Source organism: Lactuca virosa, chromosome 3 (genome assembly GCF_052849685.1).
Source record: "Lactuca virosa cultivar CGN04683 chromosome 3, Lactuca_virosa_CGN04683_v6, whole genome shotgun sequence".
Taxonomy (NCBI): domain Eukaryota; kingdom Viridiplantae; phylum Streptophyta; class Magnoliopsida; order Asterales; family Asteraceae; genus Lactuca; species Lactuca virosa.
This window is the reverse complement of record NC_136428.1, coordinates 341972634-341988283: the sequence shown is the minus strand read 5'-3', so window position 1 is coordinate 341988283 and position 15650 is coordinate 341972634. Positions and strand designations below refer to the sequence as shown.

At 33.8% G+C, this 15650-nt stretch overlaps 1 protein-coding gene across 2 annotated transcripts; it reads left to right on the top strand.

Moving 5' to 3' along the window:
- The first annotated feature begins 376 nt into the window (after nucleotides 1-376).
- On the top strand, nucleotides 377-12201 carry GCN2 (protein kinase family protein). Of its 2 annotated transcripts, XM_079086706.1 has the most exons (30): nucleotides 377-775; nucleotides 1707-1775; nucleotides 1861-1920; nucleotides 2017-2122; nucleotides 3604-3702; nucleotides 3788-4141; nucleotides 4329-4463; nucleotides 4546-4632; nucleotides 4969-5055; nucleotides 5147-5264; nucleotides 5388-5505; nucleotides 6200-6254; nucleotides 6390-6565; nucleotides 6723-6907; nucleotides 7016-7161; nucleotides 7958-8207; nucleotides 8272-8545; nucleotides 8803-8896; nucleotides 9127-9207; nucleotides 9275-9331; nucleotides 9439-9570; nucleotides 9689-9772; nucleotides 9855-9963; nucleotides 10063-10199; nucleotides 10283-10390; nucleotides 10630-10718; nucleotides 10805-10907; nucleotides 11033-11155; nucleotides 11271-11478; nucleotides 11924-12201. In XM_079086706.1, exons 1-29 carry the CDS (start codon nucleotides 654-656, stop codon nucleotides 11379-11381), a joined length of 3669 nt encoding a protein of 1222 aa, XP_078942832.1. In that variant the 5' UTR covers nucleotides 377-653; the 3' UTR covers nucleotides 11382-11478; nucleotides 11924-12201. The 2 variants fall into 2 exon arrangements, with proteins under 2 accessions (XP_078942832.1, XP_078942833.1); XM_079086707.1 differs by lacking the exons at nucleotides 10805-10907; nucleotides 11033-11155; nucleotides 11271-11478; nucleotides 11924-12201 and having other exon boundaries at nucleotides 10058-10199; nucleotides 10630-10666.
- Nucleotides 12202-15650: the final 3449 nt, after the last annotated feature.

Here is a 15650-nt window from a genome sequence, read left to right as displayed (position 1 = left end):
GACTATTCCATCTGCGAATGTACAAGCGCCTAAAGCATAACATCTGTGCTTTAGGCGCTTGTACATTCGCAGATGGAAGGGCAAAATCGTAGATGGGTCATATCCATCTGCGATTTTCGTGGTTATTTTTGCAATTTTTATTTCTTTTGGCTAAATTTGTAAGATAATTAGTGTATTTGGCTAATTTTGGAATTATCTCTTTAAATTTTTACTATATCTTGGAACAAGTTTCTTAATGTTTGAAATTTAACTATTACGGATAAATAAAATAGTTATCTATTTTTATAAAGTATTATATTACATTTGTTCTTATTTGCCATATTTTATTTATTCTTTAACCTGAAAAAGGAGAAGAATTAAAATCGGTTTTGTTAACGAAGACGACTTATTTCAAACTTTTGAAGCAAATCCATGAAGATACTTACTGCATCTACAAGTAAAATTCAAGTCATACAATTTGCACTTCGAGATTTCTCTTTCTAAACCCTTCCTTCACGAACAAAACCACAAACCTATAATACATCACTCTCCCGAGGAATTCATATGCGAATCACTCCAAAATCTGCTTATTAGTTTGTATTGTTTCTGATTTGTTTGGATTGGCATGAATCATCGCTTACCGAGATTCAATCGGAAGTCAAATAGAAAGAAATATGGGCCATAGCTCCAAAAAGAAGAAGCGTGGTGGCACAGGGAGGCGCAGGGCGCCCACCAATGACCACACTTCTATCGACGGCGTTGGCGGCGAACTTCTATCGGAGGAGCTTACCGCACTGTTAGTAGTTTCCTTATTATTATTCTTGTTAAATATCAATGCAAACACATAATTGTTAAGCAGGGCTAGTTCCACCAATCCTCAAAAATCTAATCTGAGAGAGATTAAAATGGTATAGCATAGATGATAACCTTTTGTTATGAACAACGAGTTTGTTGATATCATCTTGAATTTGAACTATAATGTGCTTGAATTGCCGAATTAGGAAGTGAATCTTCTTCTGTGATAGGTTAAATTGTGCGCAAATGTAGGCATTCATTTGCTCAGTCGAGAATTTCATATGGTGGTGTCTATTTATGTCTTGTTAGAAGAAGGGAAGACTGGGGTTTTGAGTCTATTTACCTATGTAAGCGAAATGAACATGCCCCCACAAAACTGATAATGGACTAATGGACAACAGAAACAGAAACATGGTTGGGTTGTTGTTGGGGGGTCATTTTATTTGAATATAAGTAATCTTTATTGGCTATGGTTCTATTCACCTACTTCATGAACTAACAGCACAGTGGCAAACACTTCAGGAAAATTTTCATTTTTGGTTTTCTCAAGTTGTAAGACAATTACAACTCTTTATATAACAACTGTCCATGTAGGTTTCTTTTCACTTTTGATTTTTTAACGTTTGTAGGACGTATCTTTAAACATTAGTGAATATACTTGCATTTAGCAAAACAAGTAGGAATGAGAAGCATGGTTATGTAGTCATAACAACTTAAATCACTTAATAGAGAAAGTTAGGGAAAGAATTTCCCCATTAAATTCTAACATTTTACAAATTTTACCTCATTTATTTTTTCCTTCGATTTCTACAAGGTCGCCATAGTTTTCCAAATTTTTTTATACATCATTTATCCGGACAACACTTAATGGGAAAAAGAGAAACAAGGCCTTAGTATTATTGTTTTCTAAACAGTTTATTTTAATTTTTTAGGCTTGCTATATTCCAAGAAGATTGTGATGTTGTCTCAGAGTCCCCACCCCGAATCAAGATCAAGCTAAGGTTTGCAATTTATAACAATTAGATAATCCACTCCATGGCCATTTTCGTCTTCCTTATATTAAGTTTTCACCCAATGAATTTACAGGCCATATTCGCAGGATTCAGGTTATGAGGATTTAGATGTATCAGCTCTTCTTTCAATAAGGTTAATGAGTTTATCCTCTTTCTATTGTTATCTTGTGATGTTTGTCTCCTGTGTTACATTCCATTTTTGACCTTCATGATTGGTCATGGTTGTCAGATTTTTACCTGGATATCCTTACAAGTGTCCAAAGCTGCTGATAATTCCAGAAAAAGGTTTATCAAAATCTGATGCAGATAATCTCTTGTCCTTGCTTCATGACCAAGTAAGGGTTGACTAGTTTATATATTGTAAAAGTTCTTTCCATTCCATCTGCATGCTATGGCCTTGTTTAATGGTTCAATCACTTATTCACTCACATGTCTTCATGTTAAGGTGTCCTTCATAATCTTAGTGTCTGTTTTTCTTGACATAACGGGGATATGACTTAATCTGCTAAGCTATATATGTCCGTTTCCATTTGACTTCTTGCCAAAAGAACTAAAGTAGAAAAAGTCATGAGAAGAATGGTTCCCCTTTATATCCTAACATTTTACAAATTTGCCCTCATCTATTTTTCCTTCCATTTCCGCAAGTGTGTTGTCATTTACAAATATTTTTGAAACACCATGTATCGAGACAACACTTAATTGGAAAAAGACATGGTCTTCATACTTCAATGCTTTGATCACATACACATTGCCAATTCTTTACCAATTATGACAATATGTAACAAAATAAAAGTACAATATTGTTCATAGTATGTTGCTGTTGTAGGCAAAAGATAAACTACATTGCTATTATCGGTAACGAAATGTAAGTAGATTGCTATTTTGGGTAAGAAAGAAAGTGCATTGCTTATATCGGCTAACTTACTCTATAAAATGATGGTTGCAAGCATGTAGTGAGTTAGAGATGTATTAAACCGCCTTGTGACCTACTCTTGTGTAAGGACCTGACAATAGTGGCTGTTTGTTTAGAGGGGTTTGGCAATATCTTCAGAGCTGGCAAAGTCAACTGGGTTGAAAAGGAGATTGATCTGGATCCTTATTCACGAATGACATTTAATGCAAGAGTAGATGAGAAATTATTTTGTTTAAGGAAAATAATTTCTCATCCACTCCTACATTAAATGTTATTCGTGAATAAGGATTCAGACCATCTTTCTCTTTAACCTGGTCGGCTTCGCCGGCTTTAAAGATATTGCCCAACCCCTCTAAACAAACAACCACTAGTGTCAGGTCCTTACACAAGAGTAGGTCACACAGCCGTTTAATACATCCCGGACTCACTACATGCCTGCAATCATCATTTTATAGAGTAAGTTAGCCAATATAAGCACTGCACTTTCTTTCTTACTCAAAATATTACTTACATGTCCTTACCGATAATAGCAATGTAGTTTATCTTTTGTTTATAATAGCAACATACTATAGACAATACTGTACTTTTATTTTGTTGCATATTGCCATAATTGGTAAAGAATTGTAAGTCTATTGCTATTATGGGTAAATAATTGTTTCCACATTTCACATTCCTTCTTTAATGTCACCACTTGACATTCAAATGATGGCGAAACACTTATGTAAAGCTATTTGGCCATACATGAAATTGTTATTTGATGCCTTTTTCATTCATCCTTTCAGTTTGATAAGTTTTTTGACATTTCAACTCTGTTCCCTATACGTACGAAAAGCCAATTCACTTCTCTCTGTCTCCCAAATTATCTCATTATTAGTTTAAGAAGTCAAATGATTTCCTATGCAGGCTAATTTAAATGCTCGAGAAGGACGTGTGATGGTTTATAACTTAGTAGAAGCTGCACAAGAATTCTTGTCTGAAGTTGTTCCATTGGAGCAACCACACGTAAGATTTCTAAAATATATACTACAATTGTTTTTAACTGAAATTTCCATGATATTGATTATTGTTTCACTGTTGTTTCAAAAAGGTTCCATGTGTGACTACAGATAGGCCTTCAAAGGGGCCTTTTGTGTATGGTTTCATAGATCTTTTCATGGGCTCAGGGGAGTCATGGCCTTGGGGACTTTCAATTGAAGAGAACAACAATAAAAACACTTCCTTGGAATTGCATCATGCCTTAGAGGGTCCACACAATGCTTCACTGGAGAAAGTCAAAGTCAAAGTCAACCAAAACATGAAGACTGGGGTGGTTGAGGATGGTGACATGGACAATGTGATTAGTCCTACATCAAGACTTGATGATTTGGAAGAAGAAAGTAAGAGTACCGATTCTTTTACATCATCATCTGAGGAACTAGTGGATAATGTTAGCATTGGTGAGGTAAGATGGTAGTCTGAAAGGAGAAATACATGAAAACACAACGTACTTTCAGCATTTTATCAAAATAGTTATGTGGCTAAATTGATAAAAATGGTGGAAGTACAAACTCGTTTCTGTATTTTCCTCTATTATTGAAAGATAATTTTCTTTGTGATTATCATCACATTACTGATGCATGATTACACAGGATTATCCTCTGGAAGAGAATACAGAAGAAGAAACCGATTATGGTGGGATCAAAAGTGATCATTCAGAATCAGTGTCATCTGCATCAACAGATCATCATCAGATTTCACATACTGTGGAGAGAGATTTGATTCTGGCATTAAAATCACCCTTTCTCTTATCAATTTTACTATTTTAAAATGCATCCAAGAGCTAACAGACTCTTGAAAAACTTTCAGGCTCATTTGTTGCGACTTGCTTGTGCTCCAAAAGGTCCACTTGCTGATGCCTTAACTGATGTAACATCAGAGCTGGTTAACCTAGGGGTATGTTGCTTATATTCAGTTCTTAATACAGGTAAAAGGGTAAAATGGGTATTTGTATAGTACAAGTTAAAAGGGGTCAGTCAAGTTGCTAGCCAAAAGCTGTTTATTAAAATAGTTAATGTATTGTATTTAGTTACAAAAGCTATTTATTAACATAAGGGTTAAATGCAAGAAATAGCAGCATTTAACCCATTCTTGAATTAAGTGATTTAGAATGTTGTTGAATGCACTTTGGGCGACTTTTGACTTATTTAACCCATTCTCAATAGGAGGTTTTTTTTTTTTTTTTTTTTGGTTTCATGATGTCTAATTCATAGAGGTTAATGGTATCTTCAGATTGTTTCAGAACGGGTGGCAGATTTAGCAACAGAATCATCATCACATTTTGACAGAAGCTTCAATCAGGCTTTTGGACATCGTATGGTTAGTGCTTTTCATTCTTTTGTAGCATTTTTTTTCACTAATTTCTATTGTCATGTAATGAAAACGAATGCATACTATGCCATGAAAACAGGTAGCCTCAAAGATATCTCATTTTTGGAGAACTGTTTCTGATTCCAGAGGGCAGCAGCATACCTCACCTACATTAAGCTCTCGGTATCTGAATGATTTTGAGGAGCTTCAACCACTTGGTGAGTCATCATTTGATCTCAACTGTATACAAGTATTAGGGTCTATTTTGTCCACAGTTTTATGAATCTACTTCCATCTAGACTTATTATTCCATTCTGATTCCTTTTGTTGTGATGTGTTAGGCCATGGTGGTTTTGGGCATGTGGTGTTATGCAAGAATAAGCTGGATGGAAGACAGTATGCTGTTAAGAAGATTCGACTAAAAGACAAAAGTCAACCTTTAGATGACAGAATTTTGAGGTAGACACATCTCATTAGTCATTACTATTTCAAGAAACAGTTTTATGGTACTTAAATCCCTCTGGGAAAGTACATGATGTTTAATTTTAGTAACTCGACATAGTTGTTGAATTGGAAATGTGTTACATTTGATTGATATTCAAAGTGTCTTTTCACTTTGGGCTAAATGCAAGAAATAGCAACATATTTTCATTTATTTGTTCCTTTTGACATTCTACTCTAATTTCTTTCTTTTACAACATTCTATTTTCAATTTTTTTTTCTTACCAAGGTATTGTACTTTGAAAAATATACTCAATTACAGCAGTGAAAATTGCTTTATAGTTGGATGACATTGCTGTTTTTGGGTTAATGTTCCAAAATACAATGCTGTAATAAGAAGAAATGAAGCAGGATGCTATAATAAACAAACAAATGAAAGTACATCATTCTTTCTTGCATTTAACCTTTCATAATCAAATCTTTCAGTATCAAAAAATTTCGAATTTCTTTTGTAGCCCTCGAACAGTTGCATACCTTTGTTTGAATTTAGACAAATACTCGTGATATTTCTTGTTAGTAGCTGAACAAAAGCTATAACATTCATGACCAAAAAATCAACAGAAAGTAGTAAACTTGTTTACTAATTTCTGCTTGGAATTCTTACCAAATGCTGTATGATATTCTTGTATTTCCTCCACTTTGAGGTACTTAGAGAAGTAGCCACTCTTTCCCGATTGCAGCATCAACATGTTGTACGTTACTACCAGGTAGATAACCTTCTATGCTCCATCCATTTAGTTTTTTTATAAAATTGAATTGCTTCTATGTATATTACCATTTTTAAGCAGAAACATTATTGTAAACCATGAACATGTAACTTAACTTGATATATTTGATTTCAGGCATGGTTTGAAACAGGAGTTGGTGGTTTGTATAATGATGCCACTTGGGGTTCAAGGACTGCAGCAGCTAGTTCCAGTTTCAGTTTCATAGATCAGAGCTCAACTGATGTTGTAGGAGTAACACAAGATAACAAAGTTGGAACATACCTCTATATTCAGATGGAATACTGTCCAAGGTTACCACTCACTTTCTATTTCTGCTTCAAAGTGATGCACTTCCATTTATCTGTTAATCATATCATCCTACTTCCATTTCTTTTCATTACATCATTCCACTTCCAGTTTTTTTCCTTATTAAGTCATTGATTTGTTTGTTTTTTTGTTTTTGTAAAGGACTCTTCGACAGATGTTTGAATCATATAGTCATTTTGACAAGAAACTGGCATGGCATTTGTTTAGACAAATTGTAGAAGGCCTGGCCCACATTCATAGCCAAGGAATTATCCACCGTGACTTGACTCCAAATAACATTTTCTTTGATGCTCGTAATGATATTAAAATCGGGGATTTTGGCCTTGGTAAGTAGTAACTTATGTACATATTATTCAAACACTCACTTAAAGTTTTAAATTTTTTAAAAAGAAGTGAAAGTTAAGCTGCATAGTTTTATGTTTGTGATCCATCAGCTAAGTTTTTAAAGCTGGAGCAGTTGGAACAAGATGTAGACCCTGCAGAAACAACTGGAGTGTCGGTTGATGGGACTGGTCAGATTGGTACTTATTTTTATACAGCTCCAGAAATCGAGCAAAGATGGCCAAAAATCAATGAGAAAGTGAGTTCTTTTCATTATCTTATTGATTTATGATTAATATGATGAACACCAACTCCATAATGACATTGCATTTTGTTTAGTTGGATGGAATGAAATGGACATTTTAGTGATGGAATGAGTTGTACATTCCATGATCATATTTGGTTGACTTTTAGGAATGGAATGACTTTTGTTAGATTTAATCTATATAGTGTTAACTCTATTCTATACATTAATTGAATTATAACTATTAAAACCCTGATAAGGCTATAGTAAAACATATTCTAGGTAATTTTAGAAAACAAGAATTGTAAATTTAATTAAAATTATTAAATTTAAATGAGGAGGATTTGTGTCATTATAAAGAGCATAAATAAAAATGGGTTATATTGTAAATTTTACTCCATCCCATGATTGAATGTAAAAAATACTCCCAGCTAAGGAATGAAAATCAGCCAAATGGAAAGAATCACATTCCTTCAAGAATGGTCCACTCCAATCCATCAAAGGAAAGGGATGACAAAGTAACGGAATGAGTCATTACATTCCATTGTATGTTTGGTTGGCATCATGGCATGTAATATGATTTGTCCATTCCATTCCATTCCATCAGACAGACCAGAACAAACATTTTTCTTTTCATCAACACTCCATTCTTGCCCTGTTTCCATCTATGGAATTGTCCATTCCACAGCTTCCATACTTACATTCCAATGGAATTGTCCATTCCATTGCTTTGAAGAGCACAAGTACTTTTTTTGTGTGGATTCCATTCCAGCACTTGTTCTCACTTGTGTTTGTTTATTATGTTGTTCAGGCAGATATGTACAGCTTGGGAATCGTATTCCTTGAGATCTGGCATCCCTTTAGCACCGGAATGGAAAGACACGTTGTTCTTTCCGACTTAAAAAAGAAGGGAGAGCTTCCTTTGGATTGGATTACTGAGTTTCCAGAACAAGCTTCATTATTACGCCGCATGATGTCATCAATTCCATCAGATCGCCCCTCAGCCACAGAACTCCTCCAACACGCTTTCCCTCCTCGAATGGAATCCGAATTATTAGACAGTAAGTAATCAATCAGTAATAATTTTATGTCTAATTTTTTCATAAACTTGCAATTATTTTGTAGATTTCTTGAGAACAATGCATAATTCCGAGGACACCAGCATATATGATAAAGTTGTGGATGCTATCTTCAGTGAGGAGACATTGAGCACCAAAAACCATGCAGAAATACCAAAATTAGGTGGAAATGACACGTCATCGATACAACATACAGATTTGGACACTGAAATCCGTGATTTGGTTTGGGAGGTATCTGCTGCAGTGTTTAAGCTGCATTGTGCTAAACGTTTGGAGATAATTCCAATGCGTTTGCTAGGAGATTCTCTACAATTCAATAGGTATCATCATATTTATATTTGTTCTTCTCATTCACCCTAATTGGAGTCAATGGGACAAAAATTGCAACTTTTTGTCCTCATCTGTATCATTGAAAATAGCCCTACAATGCTTTTTGATTTTTCCCCAAGTGATTGTGTGTGAGTATATGGACTCATTGGTGGATAGACTTTTTGTTGGTTTTGGCATTTCAATTTGTATATTTGGAGTTTGGTCAAACATGTCGAGTTGACTAGATGGTTGATTTTATATTTTGAAGGAATACTGTTAAGCTTTTGACAAGTGGTGGAGACATGGTGGAACTCTGCCATGAGCTGCGGTTGCCCTTTATTAACTGGGTTGTTCTAAACCAGGTACGGATAAGCATTCTAATAAACTAATATTTAAATAAATAAAAATTTGCTGAATCTATGCAAGTATTTTATTAGCAAGATGAAGTTTTTGAACCTAGAATGGACATTTAAGTTGCTTTGATCAAACGAGAATCACTATGTTTTATTTATTTATTTTACTTTATAATACGCAAAGTGTGTAGTCTTTACTGTTTTTGTTTTGCTATTCAAATGTTTGTTGTTTTTTGCAGAAATCATCTTTCAAAAGATTTGAAATATGTTATGTATATCGTAGATCAATCGGTCATTCGCCACCAAATCGATATCTTCAGGTTAACTCTTCTAGATTATTAATTTGGATTTTGGAGACAATTTTTTAACATAACTTGTGATATGCAGGGAGATTTTGATGTTATTGGAGGTGCTTCATCACTAACAGAGGCCGAGGTCATCAAGGTATGATTGAATTAGGAAGGAATGGAATGGAATAAAAGAAACCTGTTTGCATTCTCCAACGGAATGGAATGAAGGAATTAAATAGTCATTATTTTAATGATATGCAGGCTGCAATGGACATCATAACTCGTTTTTTCGATCCAGAATCATGTGATATACATCTTAATCATGGGGATCTATTAGAAGCAATTTGGTCATGGATTGGGATCAAAGCTGAACATAGACAAAAAGTAGCAGAAGTATGTATTAATAATTAATATTCCCTTCTCCTTCCTCTATATACAATTTCAATAACTAATTTTGTATATATATTTTGATAAATTTCTGAAAACTTATGTGCTTTTTTTGCCCATGAAGCTTCTTTCTCTCTTGGGCTCCTTACGTCCCCAGTCCTCTGAAAGGAAAACAAAATGGGTGGTAATAAGACGACAACTTAGACAGGTGTTTTTTTTTTTTTTTTTTTTTTTTTTTTAAATTTCATTTTATTTTACATTTTATAAAGTATTCATGTTTCTTTTGGCAGGAACTTAATATTAGTGAAGGAGTTGTAAATAAATTGCAGACTGTGGGGTTAAGGTTTTGTGGAATTGCAGATCAAGCCCTTCCTAGATTGAGAGGTGCCCTTCCTGCTGGTATGTTTTTCATCAACAATAACAATATTTCTTTAAACCCTAATTTTTTTTTAATTATTTTTAGGAAATTTGATTTGGTTTTGTGTGATGGCAGTGCAGATACACTTACACGCAAGGCACTTGATGAACTTTCTCAGCTTTTTAACTATTTACGGATTTGGAGAATTAATAAAAATGTTTTCATCGATCCTCTTATGCCACCTACCCAGGGTTATCACAAAGATTCATATTTCCAGGTTAATAGGGGGGGGGGGTATTCATGTAATTTTTAGAATTTTCTTGAATTCATTGTTTTGTTTTGTATATTCTTTTGGAGCAGATATATTTGAGGAAGGATAGTAGTCTTGGCTCACTTACAGAAGGAACACTGCTTGCTGTTGGTGGTCGATATGATTATCTCCTTCACAATATGTGGCAATCTGAATACGTATGTTTTGATCAACGGGTTAAATGCTAGAAATAGCAATGTAGTTTCATTTCATATATTTGTTTCTTATAGCATCATACTTTCATTTCTCTCTATTACATCATTGTACTTTGAAATATCAACCTAATTATATCAACATATTAAGAAATACAAGGAGTAGGATGCTGTAATGAACAAATAAATGATATTTCTAGCATTTATCTATTTGACAAACTTTCATATTTTGATTCTTCTATCAGAAATCAAATCCTCCAGGAGCAGTTGGGACAAGTCTTGCTTTAGAAACCATCATTCAGCATTCTTCTGTCGATATCTACAGACCCTTTAGGTATTTTTATTTATTTAAAAAAATCTGGAGCTTCTTCATACCTTTCTCCTTTTTTTATTTTTTCATTAGTTACAAAATTCATGCAGAAATGATTCTAGCAGAAGTGTTCTTGTTTGTTCAAGAGGGGGAGGTGGTTTACTTGAGAAACGTATGGAGCTAGTTGCCGAACTCTGGGAGGACGATATTAAGGTTTGTAGTTAAAATTTTTAATGGTTTTCAAGGCGTTTTTCAATGATGAGGGCATTTACGTCTTTTGCACTGATGAAAAATTGAAATTCTTGTTCCATTGACGTTTATGATTGTGACTTTATCAGGCGGAGTTTGTTCCAATTTTGGATCCGAGCCTCACGGAGCAGTATGAATATGCAAATGAGCATGACATTAAATGTCTTATTATCATTTCAGACACTGGCGTTTCTCAAAAAGGATCTGTTAAGGTAATTCCAAATTTTCAATATTATTATATTTATAATGTATATCCCAACAAGCTAAATCGGTTTCCAACAACGAAAAAAAAAACGATTTATTTATTTAAATGTTATATGTAAACAGATTCGTCATCTTGAGCTTAAGCGGGAGAAGGAAGTAAGCCGAGAATCACTCACTAAATTTTTATCAGAAGCAATGGCATCACAGTTTAGAAACCCATCTATTTGGAATTAAACTAAACCCTAAACCCAAAACCCTAAACCACCTTCTAGTTGCAATTGTGTACAGGAATTCAAAATGCTGTAAGGCAAACGTAAACACAATGTCAAAGGTACGTGATGATGGAATACTTTAACCTCTTTTTATCACTTTATCAAAATCAAGTTTTCTGATTGCTTAAAACAAACATTTTTCTCGTTTACTGGGTTTTCAAATATAGAAAATCACAACATACTTTCAGCATTTATCGATTTACCTTTACCTATTTCTTTATTATGATCATAATATATTATACTTCAGTGGTTGAACCAAAAAGTAGTTACAGTATATAGTATGTTGTGTGTTTTTTGTTTTGCCTTTTTCAAAATCACGCAAACTGAAAAAATGGTTTAATCACTACATAGTTTGTGGCTAAATCGATAAAATGGTGAAAATACAAATACGTATTTGTATTTTACCCTTAATGTAAATGCAAAAAACAAAAAACCCCAATGTTCTAAAAAAGATGATTACACTTTTGTTATTGAATCCTGAAACACTTACATAATCCTTCTCAGGTTAATTGTCCCTGCTGATGTGGCATATCATGAATTGTTGGATTTAGGTGCAGTGTTATGGTTTTCACAACATTTGTTTGATCTCTTTATCGAGTCAAACCAAGTTTTGACCGTTTTACCATATTCCTAGAAATGTTATTTTTTTAGCTATGAAAGAAACTTTTAATAAAATAGTAAACACAAAAATCTTCGAGTAGAAGGCCTTTCGACCTCGTGCTGATACATGCAGAAGCAAAACAGAGAATTCAAGAATTTTGTATGTAGATGGTTTTGGTTTGTGTTTTCTTGGGTTATATATATATATATATATATATATATATATATATATATATATATATATATATATATTGCTTATTGCACTATTTTCCTGGGGTTGAGGTAAGTAAATATTGCTTATTGAACTTTTATTTGTGTAAGTGTTCATAAAATTGACTTTTAATTCCATTGGGTATTTGTAGTTATTGAACTTCATGTTTCTGATATTCATTGCAATTTTATCGATTAGAGAATCTTACATCCCTGTTTTGAAGGTCTTCAAAAAGTGTCAGAAAGTTTTTGCCTACCAACTGTTTGATAAAAATCATCAAAATTGTTCTTCGACTTAAAAAAGGGTTTGATCCAAATTCTTGAATTCAAAGACTCCCAAGATTGTTGGTAATGTTTCATGGCCCCTCAATCGGAATCGATAAATTTAATGGGAATAACAACTTTAGTATATAGAGGGATTAAGATGAGAGCAGTTTTGAAACACAATTTGGATCCCTCTTTCTGGTATGAATCTTGCATCGATGGAGGAAACAAAATATATGCAACAAGAAGAAAAAGCACGATCTTGTTGTCCTTTTTGGATGAGGTTCTATATGAAGTTGTTGACAAACAAATTGTTGCTAAACAACGTTTGTTTTCATTGAGTATGAACGAGGTTCAATCTTGAAAGACCATTTAGATGGGATAAACTTAATCTTGATAGATTTGAAAACTGTAGAAGTCAAGTTTGAAGATAAAGTGGGTTTCTCTATGAGTTGGATATATAAAAGATTATCAAAAAATAGAGGTATACTACAGTCAACCTCTCGACTTAGATCTTTCAAAAATTGCATTAGCCACATTCTCTCTTGATATACCGTAGCTACGACTATAATAGATAAGGATATTGCATATTGTATTTTGCCATACCATGGCACAACATTAGGACTGAGAAAGAAAACATAACTAGTAAAAGTATGTTGCATACCATACCATAGGTGTCCATATGGATCAAACGATCAAGGTCCCCACATAGAAAAACATTGCATTACATGCTTTCCCACATGATTATGGTTTTATCACTTCGTCTTCACTACAACGACATTGAGATACTTTGGATTAGGTTTCTAGGTGCTATTGATAATTTTAAATTTGAGGTTTCACCAACCTCTTCTTAATTATTTTTACCATGGAGGCTACCCGTTTTCCATGGTTGTGGGCTTTACACATGAATCTCCCCATCTTCAACAACAACGATATCACATTCAAGAAGATTAAGGTTGATCTAAGACATTTCTAGTTATTCTTTAAGATATTTGATTAAGGTAGAGATTTTTTATTCGTTGACAACCATGGGGCTGATTTGTCGAATACCACATTACTTGATACAAAACACTTCCTTTTATTGGGATCACAACAACTCTGCCCTTTTCTTTTTGAATCATACCTTACAAAGATGCTACATATTGCTTTCTTTTCCATCTTGTGAAGAAGATGATTAGGCATGAAAACATTAAAGACACATCTAAAACATGAATGTGACTTGTTTAAGGTTTCATATTTGTTAGCTTTTCAAAAGGTTATGGAAACTAGAGTCCTTGTGGATTCTGTTGATCAAATGATGTAGTCTTCATTACGTTAGATCGAAGACAATGTGAAACATTTTATATCATGGACGCTTTTTTCACATATTTCAACTAAGTGGCGATTTTTCCTCTCCGTGACCATCCTATTTTCATGTGAGGTATTCAACTTAACCACCATTTACAATTTATCGCAAAGCAAATAACTTGAAACATGTCTGTTGTAGATTTTCTAACTCTAATTTAAAAACACTCATTAATACATCTGAGTCCCAAATTAAGTGTAAACTCTTCTTTGCTTTTGAACAGTCGAAACAACTTCACATACGAAGAATGATTGTGGGCTGCATAACGTTTACGTTTTGATATGATATTTCGGGCAATGGTAAGGGTTCAAGCATCCCCCGATGAGTGGTTTTTGTTTCTTCAAAATCTAAAAAATAATAAGGGTACTTATCCTGTTGGGTTTGTCAGGGCTTAGTTTCCTCTTTTCTATATTTAGTCTCAACCCCAACAAATTCAAAAAAGGTCTGGAATTGTTCCACCATATCTCTGCGTGGAATTATATTACTATCCTCAACCAACATCATCATTAGTTTTGCCTGATCAATTGCAAATCATCAACATCAAATGCTGTACCAGCATCGACTGACGACAACCCAAATGCTGTACCAGCATCGACTGACGACAACCTTACCTTTATACCTAACATCACCCCTTTGTACATGCCCATTGTACGAAAGAACATGGTTAAATGTCATATGTAATAAATTAAAAATTTAGTTACTTCCACACCAGAAGACCAATTGCTACCATAACGATTTTCCTTTGGAAATCGATTAATACTATTCTCCATAACATGATTAACAACAAACAATTGTATTGTGTTAGGAGACATACTACTAATAAAACACAAAAATTAAAATATTTGATATCAATATTGTTAAGAATTTGTATAACTATGTTGATCCAAGACATTGAAAAGACAAACATATCTGATTACAAAGATCGATAACCTGAACTTCGAAGCAACCAACCCATAAAAGTTGATGTGATCACTGCTTTAATCTACACCAAAACATGTGTAGTCTAGAGCAATATATTACAAAGATCTATCGATTCACTCCCATTGACATCCACTACAAATAGGCACTCTAAAAAACTACTTATATGAACTTGTTTGTTAAGTATCAAAAAGTTGTATTTGGTTTATACAACAACAATGACAATAGAAATACCCTAGTATTAACACTCCGGAACTGGGATGTCCGTACGTTCCGGAGACGGGATCCCGAATCCACTTTTAGTCTGGAATGAACTTAATTACTCCGGATTTGTATTCCGGACTTAGTGGATATTTTTTAAAAACTGATTTTAAAAAAAAAAATACATCATTTAGAGTGGTCAGTTTATCGAAGTAACAACTATGGCGACTTACGATGTCATTAACCTAAATGATTAAATGCTTGTAAATTTGTTACAAATTTGTATTTTTAAGTTAATCAGGTTAGCTTGAACCTTGGACAAAATTTGGACCCAACTGAAAAAAAATTAAAACATCAAATAGAATTCGGTTTCATTTGTATGTTAAGTTGATTAGTAGCACAATTAAAGTACGATTTTATTAGGGTTAAACCTAATTTCTTTGTTAAAACACAAAAGCACCAAAACACAGACGTTTCCAAGGAACAAAACAAAATAACAATTTACAAATGGCTTGAAGTGCAGGGGCCAGGGACTAAAGACGACGTGCTAACTTTTTTCCTCCACCTCTCCACAAATGCATCAAATCAATTCAACACGTACTCTTTGCATGCAGTCTCTCAACACTACTATAAATCCAGCAACGTTTACACCACATTAAGCATCACTCGTCAATTAAATCCATATATCATACA